The sequence below is a fragment of the Triturus cristatus genome, chromosome 5_2, assembly GCF_964204655.1.
Source record: "Triturus cristatus chromosome 5_2, aTriCri1.1, whole genome shotgun sequence".
Classification (NCBI taxonomy): domain Eukaryota; kingdom Metazoa; phylum Chordata; class Amphibia; order Caudata; family Salamandridae; genus Triturus; species Triturus cristatus.
Window position 1 is genome coordinate 619,949,435 of NC_140588.1, and position 16,390 is coordinate 619,965,824.

The 16,390-nt window shown below is 43.7% G+C and overlaps 1 protein-coding gene across 7 annotated transcripts in view; it reads right to left on the reverse strand.

Moving 5' to 3' along the window:
• The window catches only part of CENPI (centromere protein I), a 708,963-nt gene that overhangs the window by 267,427 nt on the left and 425,146 nt on the right, over positions 1–16,390 (reverse strand). For all 7 annotated transcript variants that reach the window (XM_085607721.1, XM_085607722.1, XM_085607716.1 and 4 more), the window contains one exon: positions 2,216–2,348. In XM_085607721.1, the coding sequence (XP_085463847.1) occupies positions 2,216–2,348 (133 nt within the window). The remainder of the gene's footprint in view (positions 1–2,215; positions 2,349–16,390) is intronic.

Genomic DNA, 16,390 nt, shown 5'->3' on the forward strand with positions numbered 1-16,390 from the left:
GTGTAAACTGTCATTCTGATTGGTTATCCAGGATTGGCATATATGATTTACTGATAAGTCCCTATTCAAATGCACTTGGTGTGCCCAGGGCATGTAAATCAAATCCTACTAGTGGGCCTGCAGCACTGGTTGTGCCACACATGAGTAACCTTGTAAACTTTTCTCAGGCTTGCCATCGCAGTGTCCAAGTGCAGTTTTAAACTGCCATGTCGACCTGACAATTGCACCTTAATAGTGAAATACTGACAATTTCATTTTTCACTATTGAACAGATATCTCACCTATAGGTCGTCTTTGGAGCTGCCTTGCAACATTTTACACGTGTAACTTTCAATTGGGAAGTGATGGAGATTTGAAGTTTATGTTCCCTGAACTCAGAATTTAAAGATACATTTTTCAGTGACGGTGGTTTTAAAATTATGGGTTTGAAAATGCCACTTTTAAAAAGCAGGCATTTTCTTGTCTAACCATACTGTGCCTCTGCCTGCCTGTGGAATCAACATTTGTTTTTTTTAGTTGACAGCGGCTGGTATGTGCATTCACTGTAGACAGTCAAACGAAGGGAGCTGAAGTGTGTTCTGCATATCCTAATGGGTCTTCCTGAGCTACAGTGGTGGGGGGAGTTGTCACTAACACCTGAATAGGCATTGGCTGCCTTTCACAATGCTGTAGTGTGGCTGGACTAGCGAGGACATAATTGGTTCTAGTAAGCAAGAGACATTCTTTGAAATCTGCACACTTCAAAAGCTGAAAGTAGCATAAGTAGTGGGGCCCTGACCCCAGAACTTAAGAACACTTCTGGATCAAGAGGAACATCTGCCAAGGAGAAGAGCTGTGAGGAGGAGTACTGACCCTTTGCTGTCTGTTGCTTTGCGTGGTTGGCCTGCAGTTGCCGCTTCTGCTTTGGAGAGGACAAGGACTGAAATTTGATGCGTATTGCGCTTGAAAAGATTCTCCAAGTGCTTGATGTATAGCTTGCCTCCTGTTAAGAAGTCTCAGCGACACAAACACTTCACCCTGCAGCATCCCTGAAATCCACTGTTAGGAGTTCTGACCTGCCTTGTGGTGCCAACTCTTGTTCTGGGCCCTTGGGGTGGTTTTTCTGCTCCTATTGCTGACAATCCATGCATCGCTCTTCCAAGGCAGCTTTTTCCACCGCAAGCTGCCTTGTGGTTGAAAACCACACACATCACCACACTGCGGCTGATATCGACGCAGCGCCGGTTTGCGGCCCCAAGAAACACCACAGTCCTTGTCCCAAGCACCAAGTCTCCGAAGTCCATGATCCCTACTCTGACTCAGTCAGAGGCTCTGCTGTGTGCCTGGAAAAAAATCAAACGCATCACCGATCTGAGGCAGCAGAAACTTATGCAGTGCCTAGATCGCTGCCGCATCGACCCGGAGCGCTTGGATTTTCTCACGCATCGCACCTGTGTGCCAAACTTTACATCAACGACGCCCTGCAGTAAGGAACCGAGGATGTGTGGCTGGATTTCAACACATCACCTCCCCTCGCAGTAAGCAAGCGATGCATCACATCCACTGCGAGCAATATTTTACGTATCACCGTCCCTGAGAGTAAGGAACTGACCAATCACTGTGTTCCCAGTGTCTTACCTCCCCTGCACCCGTTTCTTTAGGAGGTAATTTAGATGCATCCCAGGTACTTTGCACCAAAATAATGCATCATAAGTTTCTATAAACTGAACTGATTTACATCTATTTTTAATGACATCTTGATGCCTGTATGTTAGTTTTTTGTCGTTTTGGTCTTCTGATTAGATAAATATTTGCTATTTTTCTAAACTGGTGTGGAGTCCTTTTGTGGTGTTTACACTGTGTTACTATGTGTGTACACACATGCTTCACACATTGCCTCAGTAGTTTAGCCTGACTGCTCTGTGCCAAGCTACATGAGGATGAGCACAGGCAAACTTAGGGAAGGGTCTTTACTTGGACAGGGTGCAAATCACTGCCAACTAGAGACCCCCATTTCTAACAGAAATACTTATTTACCATAGGAAATGGCTACACCTAGCATACAATTAATGGAATCACAATGGCAAAAGAAAGTGGAGTAAAAAATATGTGAGAACAGTCAGACATAAAATTACACTCGAAGGCTCCATAGTGATCGTTTTGCATGCATTTCATTCAAGAGAACATTACTAAAAAAGTGAATTTTTGTTGGAGTGTAGAACACGCAGATACTCACAGTCTCATAAAAATCCAGAATAAAGTGCAAAAGAAGAGTATTGTATTCCATATGAAGAGCAATGGTTGAAATTCGCCCCACAAAGCGGATAAGCTCAGCCACAGCGGTCACTAATCCAGATAAGGTATCAAACCTACAAAATGAGATCGAACATAACATTCATGGAATTGTTCATATTTTATTTAGTTTCCTAAATTTCACTAGGATAACAAAGCATTGTTCAATATAATTTTAATGCAAATCACATGAACACACAAAATCCATAACAAGGACACAAAGCAGGCCTTCAGACAACCACCAGTTTTTTTTTTTTTATTTCAAATTGTTTTTTTTTTGTTTTTTTTAAATGAACCAGATGGAATGAATTAAAAACACTATATAGGTCATTCAGCAGGGTGAATGTGCTCTCTTATACTTACCCCAAGGAGGATCATACAGGTTAACTGAAAGAAGAGGTATTATTGAGTGTATGCACAATACAACTTGTGTGACCTTTGACCTATGTCCAATGATGTATGACCTATGGCTCACAACAAGTTTACTTTATTGCATATAATCTATAGTTATATTTAACATTAGGGGACCGTACTTTTGTTTCACATATTCAAAAAAATGTAATATGTTTTATTTGGTCATGGCATTGCTTTGCACATATTCAGGCTGCATGAATTCTCATATTAATGAGGATGGCATGTCAGTGTCATCAGAACACCTTTTCAAGGTGCTCGTGTAAAAGAGTTACATATAGGTTGCCAAGCTATGTCTCAAGCAGATAGGGCAGCCATCCGTTCCATGAAGATCCTGGTTCTAAGGACACATTGCTGATGCAATCTGCTAAAGACAGCGGGTTGTTAGCGGAAAGCAGCTTGCCCTTGGTATAGGGTATGAGATTGCTGGATTCAACCTTTCAAAATGGCAGATTTCTTAGCTGCTAATGAGTAGCAGATGCTTTGTAAGAAAATGAAAATAATGAGAAACATGTTAGTTTTTCTTTATCCTCTTGTCTTTATATTTTCTATTGCCACAGTGAGTGATATTTGACCATTTAGTTTTACCTATATTCTTTAGGGGGGGTGGGGGGATTTGCAGGGGCAACAAACAAACGTGGTAGGCTGGGAAGGGGGGTCCCTCCATGTCGTTTGCATGGGAGCCCCCTCAAGTTTCGTTGCGCCACTGCCTTGTGCATGTGGTGATTCAGAGGAAAGGCTAAAGGGAACTCATTTACATCCTGTTCATCTCCCGACTGGACAGTCTGGTGTTACAATTTGGTTCATATATCAAGGAAGAAATGGGAGAGGGTTCATTAAACATCTATGTATTTTCTCCGTTCCATACAGTAGATTGATAGATCTACCTGTAAGCTAAGTGAAATCTACTAGGTCTGGCCAAGATATCCTCGCAAGACAACAGTAAATGGAATCAAAGTGAATTAGAAAGAGGTGAGACGTGCCATTAAGGAGAATCTTTACAACAAACAAATGATGGACGGAATGCTGACAATGCAGACATTCTCCCCCAGTCAAGAGATCTGGGTTAAATCCATCGTTCTTCTGCCCACTACACCACCCCAGTTTAGACATGGCCATATGCAAATCAGTCTTGACCCTGTGCCTCATGGGAACAGTCCAGCCCGAACTGCCAAGCCATGTCTTCCCTGGACCGGAATCAAGCATCCTAGGACCGGTTTCTGGCTATCAGCCGTCATCAGCCAGGATAGCTTGACTCCAGTGCTCACTACGCCACTGGAGTCGAGCTATCCTGGCTGATGACGGCTGATAGCCAGAAACCGGTCCTAGGATGCTTGATTCCGGTCCAGGGAAGACATGGCTTGGCAGTTCGGGCTGGACTGTTCCCATGAGGCACAGGGTCAAGACTGATTTGCATATGGCCATGTCTAAACTGGGGTGGTGTAGTGGGCAAAAGAACGATGGATTTAACCCAGATCTCCTGACTGGGGGAGAATGTATGCATTGTCAGCATTCCGTCCATCATTTGTTTGTTGTAACGCTTTTCGCCCTAAGTGGGATGGGTATTCCCAGACGTGGGACCCGTGCTCACTACGCCACTGGAGTCGAGCTATCCTGGCTGATAGCCAGAAACCGGTCCTAGGATGCTGGATTCCAGTCCAGGGAAGACATGGCTTGGCAGTTCGGGCTGGACTGTTCCCATGAGGCACAGGGTCAAGACTGATTTGCATATGGCCATGTCTAAACTGGGGTGGTGTAGTGGGCAAAAGAACGATGGATTTAACCCAGATCTCTTGACTGGGGGAGAATGTATGCATTGTCAGTATTCCGTCCATCATTTGTTTGTTGTAACATTAAGGAGAATCTGACTGCAGTAAATCCATGTAGGCTGACAGCGTTCACTGCAAGAAATACTGAGGTAGTGGATAAGAATTATAAAAGCCAGTAGTGGAAAGGACATGGAGTGGAAAGGACATGGAGGGAGAGTGGACATATAGGTGCTACATTTTTATAACTTTCCAGGTAAGTCTAAACAAGATAAATATTACATTTGCTTTCTCACCAACTACTACATTTCTGTGTCTATCCTAGGGATCTTTTTACTTACTTTCATCTTCACTTTCCCTCATCATTTGAGTGTTATCCACCAAAAGGAAAGGGGCTGGAGGACCAGTCTTGGGTGGAAAAAATGAAAAAGCCTGTGCCCAAGTGTTCTCCCAACCGAGCTGTAGCCTTTTCTTTGAGCATTGAGTGATCCGTGGTCAGTAGTCTATGTGGGTACTGTAGTTTAGAGTAGAAGTCCAAGGCAACCATTGTGACCAAATTTGAGCTGAATAATGAAGTCACTTAAATTGGACTCAAAGTTAACTCTAGGAGGCGGTAAGGTCAGAAAAGCACGACTCCGTAAACACCAGTCATTCTTAAACGTCTGGTGGTGACCTAACTTCAAGGAACAGTACTACTTTTTACAGGTAATTAGAAACACAAATTAACATAAGTAAGTACATTCTTTGTTGTATTAGTTTACTTAAAACTCATCACAATAAAAACAATCAAAGTCAGCCTCTGACGTCCAAGAAAACCACTAATTTATCAAAGAAACTCTTCCACTTGCCACAGAATGTGTAAGAGTGTCTCTAAGTACTTACTGGAGGACCTGCCAGGTACAAAATCTACTTGAAAGAGGTGCACCAAGTATGGTAGGACTGTTTTGAACCAGTTTGCTAGCACTTTTGCAAGCATCTACCTATGTATGTTATGAAGGATATTGATCTGTAGCTAGTACTTTGCAATGAGTCTTCACTACTTTAAGGTTAGGATTACCCTGTGCAATTATGCACATCTTTAAAATTAATAATATATGTACACAATTTCATTTTGTTATAAAACGTTCGATTAAAACAGTTTCATATAATGAAGGTAATCATTCTTGACCAGTGGAAATTAGGTATTTTAAAGTGCTCTCTGCTATGGAAATTTAATTGTGCAGGCAATACATTTTTCACTTGGACATCTGGACCACATCAAAATAGTTTCTTAAATTATTCTGACACTAGGATTAAGAAAAATTGGTCTCAAGTATTAAGTTCATTGCTCAAGTAGGTTGGGGGCAGAGACAGAATGTGTGCTCAAAAGACTCTTCTTAGGAAAGGCACAGCCAGCACAGACGTTGGTTCGTAACAGCGCATTCCAAGGTTTTTCGATTGTAGGAGTGGAATGTATAAAAACCGGAATTGTAAAAAATCGTAACAAATTGTGAATGGATTGTGGGGTCAAGGTGCAATTGTCTTTTCAAGGAATCTGTTGGCTGTAAATTTCTTGAGTTTTATATCTTGATCTATCAAATACCAACAAGAAATTAACAGTCTTCAGTAATTCCTTTTCAGAACAGCTTATCTTAGAAAAAGATATTGCTGGCTATTCATATTTAATTAGTAGAGAGATGAATTTAGAGACTAGAAACTGACTTCCTAATTGGTGCAATCACTTTTTCATTAATGTTGTTAGTGTGTCCTCATTGGAGGTCATGCAGTCACAATAGTAGTTCAGAACTCCTATGGCAAAAGGTTCAGTCCCCACATTGGCAAACATAGACCTCCAAATGAAGAAAGATGATCTAGAAAATAAAAGTGGGCAAAACACTTGAAACAGAGGAATCCCTAAAGGCATGAAAGGAGAAGACATTCTAGGCTTTGCCGCAACCTACTACAGACCATCTGTGATAATCTGGATGCTCCTCTTATCAGGCTTGACTGTGTGCACAAGATGGTTTGGGGGAATCCCTGGTCAGAAGCTAGAGAAGGCATTATCAGGAGATTCAACTACTTTTTTTTTTTTTTTCCTCATCTCACCTATAAACTGTTTGCAGGGCATAACTGGTCGGTTTAATGATGGGGCGCCCTCCGACCACCTGCACTTGTTTAGGTTATCCAACCAATCCCCTTATATCGTCCGGGATTTAGGTGTTAATCATAGGACCATGGTTTTTATCGACCCTTAACATCGGCAACCGGGGATCAGCAGAGTCTCAATTCCTGACCCATACTTATAAAGGGCCATAGCAAGTGCGGATTTTAACCAGTCCTCGATTTTCGGAGGGAGGGGGTCCTTCCATCTTAGACAGATCTCCCTTCGGGCCAACAAAATCAAACATAGTAACAGCCCTCTATCGGATTGAGCCATACTGGCAGTGGACACCTGATCATTAGCAAAGAAAATCAGAGAGCCGTTCAACAGAATGTCAGTTCCAAAGGGCATACATAGATATCTGCACACCCCTTCCCAGTATGATCCTAATTTGGGACAATCAAAAAAGATATGTATGTCATTGGCTTTAGGGAGCAAGCACCTGGGACACCTTGGTTCAGGGTTGGGGGCGAATTTCGAGATCTTCTCCGGAGTATAGTAGATTCGGTTGGTGACAAAAAATGATTTTTCTTCAGACTAGCTGATTTGGTGTATTTATAAAGCAGGGTCACGGAGGGTTCCAAGAGGTTCCCGATATCGGCTTCAAATGGAGAATTGTTCCAAGCTGACACCTGTTGGGGAATACCGACATCATCCGCGTTGATCAGTAGCCTATACCATATGGAGATCTCCTTTTCCCGATGCTGAATGTTTTTTAATGCAGCTTCAACCTCTCCATTTCCCCTTAAATTCTCCTTTTCTGTTTCAAACCAGGATTTTAGTTGGATAAACTTAAATCTTGAAAACCCCATACCAATTCTTGCTTTCAATACCTCCCAAGGATGAATGCCATTTTCATCCCCCAACTCAGACCAGATCTCAACCCCAGCTCTTTTAATTGGAAGGGCCAAACTATCCTGGAGGCAAGGGGGGGTCCCCGGGGAGTCCCAAATTGGTGCCTGATCGGAGTAGTAGCCTATCCCACATCTAGAGCGAATAAAATACCAGACCTCCAAAGCATTTTTGATCACCTTCAGCCTTACTCGTTTAAAAAATTTTGGTGAACCAAACTTGTAGAGAAACCCAACTCTATTTCCACAGCATTCTGAGTTAACCAACTCTCCCAACAGCCTTCCCCAAGAACATGCAGTCGGTTCTACTAGGAGCATCCTAATGGCCTTAAACTGAAAGGCGACCAGGTAGCACTGTATATCTGGGAGAGCCAATCCCCCTTTGGCTAGGCGACGTCTTCGTTTTTTCCAGGAGAGCCTAACCCCTTTCTCCCCCCAGATAAAGCTCCCGATTTTACTTTGCGCCTTCGAGATAAAGTGTTTAGGAAAACCTAGAGGTATTGCATTAAACAGGTAGGTTAATTTCGGGAGGATTGTCATTTTGACTAGATTCACCTTCCCAAAGATGGTCAAAGGGAGGTTCCTCCACCTTGCAAATAACTGATCAATTTCCCTTATTGTTTTTAGGTCTCGCTGAGCCCCAGCGCTTGCGCTGGCTCGGAGAGACATTTTATAGTTGGGATTTTCAAAGTGCTGCTGTGGCCTAAAGCTTCAGTGCACGTGAACGTGCACGCGCGCAGCGCCATGTGTCTTTCCTCCGCAGCACTTTCGCGGCGATCGCAATCGCGATCACTTTCACTTTGGGCTGCCTCCTGCTCCAGACTTATTTCACTGCACGGCTATCACGCTCCACAGACCACCCTGCCCTGTGTGGGCATGGCTCCTACGTACAGACTCACTCATCATATGCTGCCCGGCAGTCAGGCATTTACCAGCTCCTTAAGGGTCACGCTCTACAGGCCGCCTATGTTCTGCTCTGTGCTCCTCTAGGCACTGGCAGTCCTTCACAGACCGCCCTGCTCTGCCCTCTGCACCGATGTGCACTACAGCAGCCTCAGCACGCCCCTCCCGGTTCACGACGCCGCCCGTGTCAGGCCTCCTCCCTCCCTGCAGACATATGGGGCCTCCTCCGCCGGCCCGTCCAGCCCCTTTGTCTCCGGGCCGCGCTGCGATTCCCTGCCATTGTCTCCGACCATTTCAGATGTTAACAAGGGCTGCGTTTGTTCCAAACACACTGGAGTGGAACGCTTACAAATTAGCTCAAGTGCCCAGGAATTGCGACATGAGGAGAGTTGGCAAATTTTCACTAAAATGTTTTAACTTCATCTAAGGTTGGCCCTTGTAACAGGAACGCCCTTGCCTCAGCACCACAGTTTGTGCAGGCTCCCGGGCTCAGATTTTGATCATAAAGAATGAAAAACATAGAGGCCAATCTTCTTGTTAAATATGCTACCAGTCTAATTACTGGAATGTTTACTCGTATACCGAAGTAATTATACCAAATGCTGGGTGTTGTGGAAGCGCTTGTGCTTATTAGTGGCCAAAAGCCACTGCGACAACTGAAAACATTTTATGAACATACATGGAAGACTCCTTTAAACTGTTCTTTCATCTTGTGAACACAAGCTTTCACGTGAGAGGGTTCATTTAAAATGTGCATACGCCTCGTGTATACAGATGCTCACAATTGATTTGGGCGGTCTGCTGTGCTGTGGATGCGACTCAAATTACGAAGTTTAATCTGAAAAGAAAAGAGCCTGTGCTTTCTCGAGGGCATGTACCGGTCTGATTAATCAACGGAGAAATCAGGCAAATTAGCACTGCATTTTAGCAGGCTGCGGTGAGGAACTTAACATGCAATAAGTCATGAATGACATCCCGACTAAGTGACACCAACCGAGGCTACCGCACTGCCCCATAGGAATGACCTTGTGGTATATTCATCACAACTAAGCAAAGTTTGCTGCAAATACCAAGTCACGTGACACATCCTAAATCTAAATGACTGTGGTAGAAACTGGCCTCTGAGTTTTAGCAAAGAACTAATTTTTTCCACGTGCCAGTGGTTGTGAAGTAAATGTCTGGGAGGCAGAGGCCGTTCACACCTTATCCTGCCTGCCCCTTTGTTTCCCGGCCTTTAGAGATGCTGCCGAGAGCGTGCCGGCAAACACCCCCTGTAAACCCGGACACCAAAGGGCAGCTGCCCCTCCCTCCCCCCCTCTTTTATCCCATGCAAATCCGACCGCAGGTAGAGATTCACTTTTATTTTATTCAGTAACGCTTTGGGGCTTAAGGGGGGACGATGGAAACACTAGCCCCAATGAAAACAACATTATTTTTAAGGAGCAATAACCAGATCTCCCTGGAGATGCGAAGAAAGAGACCGGATGTATTGAAGAAACTTTGATCTGGTGCAAATAGCAAAACAGGACAAGTCAGTTTTTCGCTAGGTTTAATGATAGCACACTTGAAAATTATTACTAGAAAGGTAACGCCCGACCATTTGAAAGGCACATTCTTACACGCATGAACGAAATGGAGCGGGAGCCATTGCTTACACTTATGTTATATTAATGGATGAATGTGTCCTTGTGTAATGTAACTGGTGCTCATAGAAAGCGCTTCAATACCTTCGGGTCGAGTTCGCCCTATATAAATCTGCAGCAAAAAAAAAGGATTATAAATCAATGTGCAATTACAATTCAAAAGTTACAAAACCATTTGTAGTTCATAAAGGGTCATTTTAATTCTCATCATCGATGATACTTAGAAAGGGACAAAATATGTTGCCTCGAGCTTAGTCTCGGCTTTCACGTTTGAAAAGCTGTATACACCTGGTCAGTTTATTATTATTTAAACCAAGCGAAATAGCTTCAGAGTGATTTTTTTTTCCTTATTTTTCTTATTTATTTATTTTGGCATGGTTGAGCAAATACAATTTCTGCGTTTCCTATTTTACAAGGGAAAAGAATGGAGCAAATAAATTTGCACGCTTCTGCCCCAGTGCAAAGTTATCGACAAACACTGAAAAAAAACAGCGCAGTTTGCACTATTTTTGCTACTTATGTAATTGAAAGAAAGTGCATAAATATTTTGGTTGAAATGAAGACTCGCATTTCTCATTCGAAAAGTGGAATACGTTTTCTACGTCGTTATTTACATCTTCCCTCCAAAATTATCCATTACCTCTGCTTTTGACCAGGCTGGGTAAATACCATGTTCTATATTATCTATTCCACACGCAGTCTGAATGAATGGCGTCAATTAAATGCTCCTATTTTTTGGTGCCAGTTGAAAGTTTTGGGTGAAAGCCTCTTGGTTTTATCGGACTCCAAGACACCATTTCTCTGTGAGCGGGGGTAAATGTGAATTTAGGGTAGCTGCATTGTTTATCTATTTCTTATTTACACACGACAAAATGTTGACATTAGTTTGATATCTGTGTTGGCCTTGTTTGTACAAAATTCTGTCTTCTCTGTTCCATGATACTCACGCACCAAACGGGCAATGAAATGAATTTGCTCCGTTTTAAGTACAAATGAATTCGGGGCTTATTCACAAGGCGCTTGTGCCGTCGGTGCGCCACTTTTAATATGGGGAAAAAGTACGTAGCAGCAGCGCAATGGGCTTGTAAATAAGCCCCGAATTGTTTCGGTTTGTTCGCTCCTGTGCGAGTGAGGTACATACATACACCCTGTTCCCATCCAATCAGATAGCACGTATGCGGTAATTTATGGATTTTGGGATGTGCTACTCAACATACAAGATGCGTGAAAGTGGAATTTGTGCATTTAACCAAAAGCAAAATGGTGCACAAGCCCGCACATTTTCAAAAGCTCAGTGAAGCATCCTAAAAAGTACTGAGAGTTATTTATTTGGGAAAGAGTCCTAGGACAAAATTCACCACTCGATTGTCACCTTGAAGTGGACTGGTGGTTTAAGTTCCAATAGTATATTTTTTTTAAGGTTTGTTAAATAGCCAAATGCCCCACTAACTGACTCTGCTAAAAAAAAAAAAACATACAGTGACACCGTGTCCATGTCGGTGTCTACAAATTAAGTGCTGTAGCTGAGCACCGGCACAAATGAAACACTTCACAACGCATTTTTAAATAACAGCAAACAGTGCTAAACGATGTAGTGTGGGGTTCAAAATATTAGAGTACGTTGTAGTAGCACACGCCGCCCCCCTTCAAGGCATTTTGGTTTGTATGGCAGTGTAGCACAATTAACTCACACAGGGCCAGGTCTCAGTTGCCATGGCACAAACTTTAAAACTCCTGATTTAGCATGATGGTACATTGCATTCTGGGAGCATGTGGAGGACCTGCGTGGAATATGGTCTGGGTCTTGAACCCAATGGCGGGGATAATATCCCTGAGGTTAAGATTCAGACATAGCTACACATGAGATGCATGCCTGCCTGTCTTAAGATGGCTCCGCTTCATCAGCTTAAGCTATTGGCATTGTAAATGACAATGCCTTTTATTGATGCTTTAAAACAAACATTTAGATAAAAGGCATCGTCATTTACAATGCCAATAGCTGAAACTCTCGCAAATGCGAGACCTATTGCATTGCAAATGCTTCTTTCTATATTGATAGATGGGATTTTTTCAAGATCTTTTACGATGACAATACCAAGATATTTAAATTTTTTGCTGGTGGCCCCACTCCACTGATCTATGTTCCAGCACATTACCTCCGTCTTCGCGGAGTTAGCTAAATATCCGGAGATTGCCCCAAACTCTTCCAGTAGAGCCCCAACCTTTGGCAGTAATATCTCGGGGTTATCTGTGTAGATAATTATATCGTCCGCATATAATGCGATTTTAGAACGATATTGCTGAGTCTTGAACGGGGTTATAGTCTCATCTAATCTTATAGCCTGAGCGAGAGGTTCAATGTAAAGATCGAACAATAAAGGGGAGATAGGACAGCCCTGCCTAGTCCCTCTTTGAATATTAAAACTAGGGGTAAGTTCGCCGTTGATGAGAATTCTAGCTGAGGCATCCTGGTAGCACCTTTTCAGAGTGTGTATAAAAATTGGACCAAATCCCATCTCCTCCAGCACCTCCCAAAGATAGGCCCAACATACCCTGTCGAAGGCCTTGGCGGCATCTAACGCGACCACCGCCAAGGGTTCGAGTCTAGAGATCGCCAGATCAATGTTCCCAATAAGTAGCTGGGTTTGTTCCTGAATGTGTCTTCCAGTAATGAACCCTTTCTGATCTGCATTGACCAATCCCGGGGCTAATTTTCCCAATCTCCCTGCCAAAATGCCCATGAAGATTTTATAATCTGCATTTAGCAGGGAGATTGGGCGATAAGAATCCGCTCTAGCTGGATCCTTCCCTGGCTTAAGGATCAGAACAATGATAGCCTCCCTCCATGAATTAGGGACAAGGCCTGTTGGGCTGTAAATTGAATGGAACAAGGAACCCAGAACCGGAATGACTTCCTCGGAGAGGGATTTATACACTTCATTTGGGAGGGCATCAATACCGGAGGCTTTACCATTTTTGGAGATCTTTATTTGGGTTCTTATTTCCTGCAACGTGATTGGGGAATCAAGGAGATCTTTATTAGCCTGTGTTAGCGTGGGGAGGGATTTTGAGCTTAGCCACCCGTGAATTTGTTGTTTGGAGGGGGATAAATTCTCCCCGTAAAGATCTGCAAATAGAGAAAGTATGGTGTTTTGGATGTCACCGGCATCTGTGGATCTATCCTCTCGGTTATTTATCACCAGCTCGGCTATATCATTCTTCGAGCGTTCGGATCTCGCTTTCCACGCCAAAAGAGCCCCAGCCCTCTCTCCATACTCATAATTCTCCATTTTACTCCTTTCCCATTGCTTCTTACACTTCTCTTCTAAAATACCCCTGTATCTTTGTCTTGCTTGTTCAAGTTCAAGATTAATCTGCAACACCCCTTGTCCGTCTGAGGATTTTAATAGCCTCAAATGCTCGACTTCTAGCAGTCTGATCTTTTCTTCGCCCGCCTTTAACGCACTCCCTTCAGAGCGATTTTTGAAACATATGAGATTATGAAATCGACCTCTCAGTGTAGCCTTAAAGGCGTCCCATACTACCTCGATGGCTGCTGAACCTATATTGGTGTCAAAGAATTCCAGAGAGGACGTTTTTATAGCCTGAATTAGGTCTGAGTCATCTAACCTCCTCCTGCTGAGAGTCCATCTCAATTGAGATTTTATTAGTAATTTTTTGATGGAACAGAAAACGGGGGAATGGTCCGAGAGGTGGCTAGGAAGGATAGATACATCAGAATCCTTTCCAAATAGAGACTTGCTGGCTAATAAATAGTCGATCCTAGAGGAATGATGAAATCTCTTGCTGTAGAAGGTATATCCAGCCCTGTCACCTTTCGTGACCCTCCACACATCGACCAAGCCGAGATCATGGATCAGATTCTTCATTGCCCGTCTGACAAGGGGGGTTGAGGTGGAACGCACCTGATTCGACCGGTCCAGAATAGGATCTAATAGGGCATTGAAATCACCTCCAACAATTATTGGGGGAGCCACCAGCATAAGCTTAGATTGTAGCTTGACAATATAAGAAGGGTCATCAATATTCGGCCCATAGAATGAGGCGCACGTCAAAACAGTCCCCCGAAAGTCCAACTCCACTATCACCCATCTCCCTGATTGATCCGTCTGGATGGATTTAACTGAGCAGGTTAGTCCCCGTTTAACTAGGACGGTCACCCCACGGCTATTCATACATTGATTCGAGACGCCAAAGGTTTTTATCCAGGGTGCCCCTGAAAATAGTTTATTCGACTCCCCTGTGGTTAGGTGGGTCTCCTGTAGGAGGCAAACCCGAGCTTCTGAAAGCTCCAGGTATTTCATAATCAGCCTTTGCCTCCTGATACATCGTAGCCCACTTACATTCCAGGAAAGAAGACCCAAACCGGCCTGATCAATAGTTACATTTGCCATCCATATTCATCGCCCTCCCGCATTGATGTCATACTGAAAGTTGATTCCCAAAAGTGAGATGAGGTTATTTTATTTTTATTATTTTTATTTTTATTCCTTGCCCACCCATAGTGCCCCCCCCCCCCTGGATCCCACCCCTCCCAGAACCCCGTGCGTGCCCCTAATCCCTTGAGGAACCCTCCCTTAAAGATGGGTGAACCCATTAGGTCACGCTCACCTCGGGTTTAAGAAAGAAAAAGAGAAAATAATGTACTGGAGAAAAAGATTGGAGGCAGGATAAGAAAAAGAGGGTGTTACGAAGGATATACTATCCTGTGGAGAGGCCCTCGCTTGTTTAGATGAAAAACCTCATTTTGCCTGCTCTGCCCCCCTTAATCCAACCATGAAGTGGTCTACTTCTTCGACTGTGTGGAATAGGTGCATCTGATTGTTATGCATGGTGCGCAACTGAGCCGGAAATTTTAATTGTACCTCAACACCCAGAGACCTCAATTCCTCCATTCTACTGCCCATTTCCCACTGCCTTGTAGCCGTTATGTGAGAAATGTCAGACCTTATTTGAAAGGTAAATGAATCCGAACCATTGGGGGAAAAAGTTAAGGAACCCTCCTTGAGACCAAGTGATAAAACTAGATCTTTTACTGAGTATGAGAGGAAGTTGACCAAAATCTTCCGGGGTTTCAGTCTTTTCGGATTTTTCCTGTAGGGGTCCCGGTGAATTCTTTGGATTTCTGACATCAAATCAATGTCAGACTGATCTTTCAGAACAGTCCCCTTTAAGATTGAGATGACAAACCCCTTTAAGTCTGAACCTTCCAAGTTCTCTGGAATATTGAGGAGCCTTAGGTTATTCTTCCTTGAGTGATTTTCCAACCTTTCGATGTCGTCTTTCAGAACCTTTTGTTGTAAGGCTAACTTCCCTACTTCCTTTGCGGCCTCACTTATGTTTTCTTTAATGCCAGATATTTCTGCTTCGAGAAGGTCCGTCCTTGCAACCACCTCGTCGAGCCTCTGGGCAAGAGCTTCACAAGAAGCCTTGATCGCCGCCTGATTGGCTTCGGAAACAGAGAACCTCCCTGCGAGCTCTGCTTGGTTTAGTTCTGAGACCTTAAATCCACTAAGCATCTCCTTCTTCATGGTGATTAATATATCCGACAGAGATCGCACTTCGGAGCCCTCTGCTGCTTCCGAATTTCCCGCTATGAGACACCGAGGGGGCGCTTTTATTAAGGAATTTCCGGGGGGATCTTTAAACGGTGTGAGTTCTTCCTCATCCTGTAGTCCCAAAACGTTGAACCTATTGGAGAGGGTTACATCCTGTTGAGGGGCCTTAAGCACTGGGGAGTCGGTTGGAGACCCGGTGGGCCGCTTAGTGGATTGCTTAGCCCCCCTTTGTTTGCATTGAGAAAACGGGGTCACGGGGGAGGAAGTTCCCCCGTCGCTTACAGCTAATTTCAGTTTAGACTGTTTAGACTTGGTTTTTACCTTAGAGAAAAACCCCTCCGTATCTTCAAGGGTCTCTTCCGTGGTTTGATTGGGTTCCACTGTGGTTGCCATGACTCTATAATAGGTTTTTAATGAGGGGGTGATTTTTGAGGTAAGTGCGGGTTTCTTTTTTACTCTAATTTTAGTTTTGAAAACTCCTCTTTGTTTAAATTCCTCCTCCTCTTCGTCGCTCTCCCCGAATCTAGCTCCAGACCTCCTTAACTTTGCTTTCGTTAAGTTAATAATGGATGTCTTTTTTTGGGTTGCAGAGACGTGTGTAGCCTCTAGATTCTGCTGAGAGTAAGCAGCTCTTGTTCTTAGAGTATAGCGACCCACTCTAGGAGGAGAAACAATACCATTTGTATGACCACCTTCATTCACCTCCATACACTTACTCAGAATGTCAATGCCACCTCCCCAGAACGCCGGGACCGAGCCCACCAAGCTTAAAACTCCGTCGTTGCGCCTTACCGGAGACTCAACCCCCACTGGTGCTTGAATTACA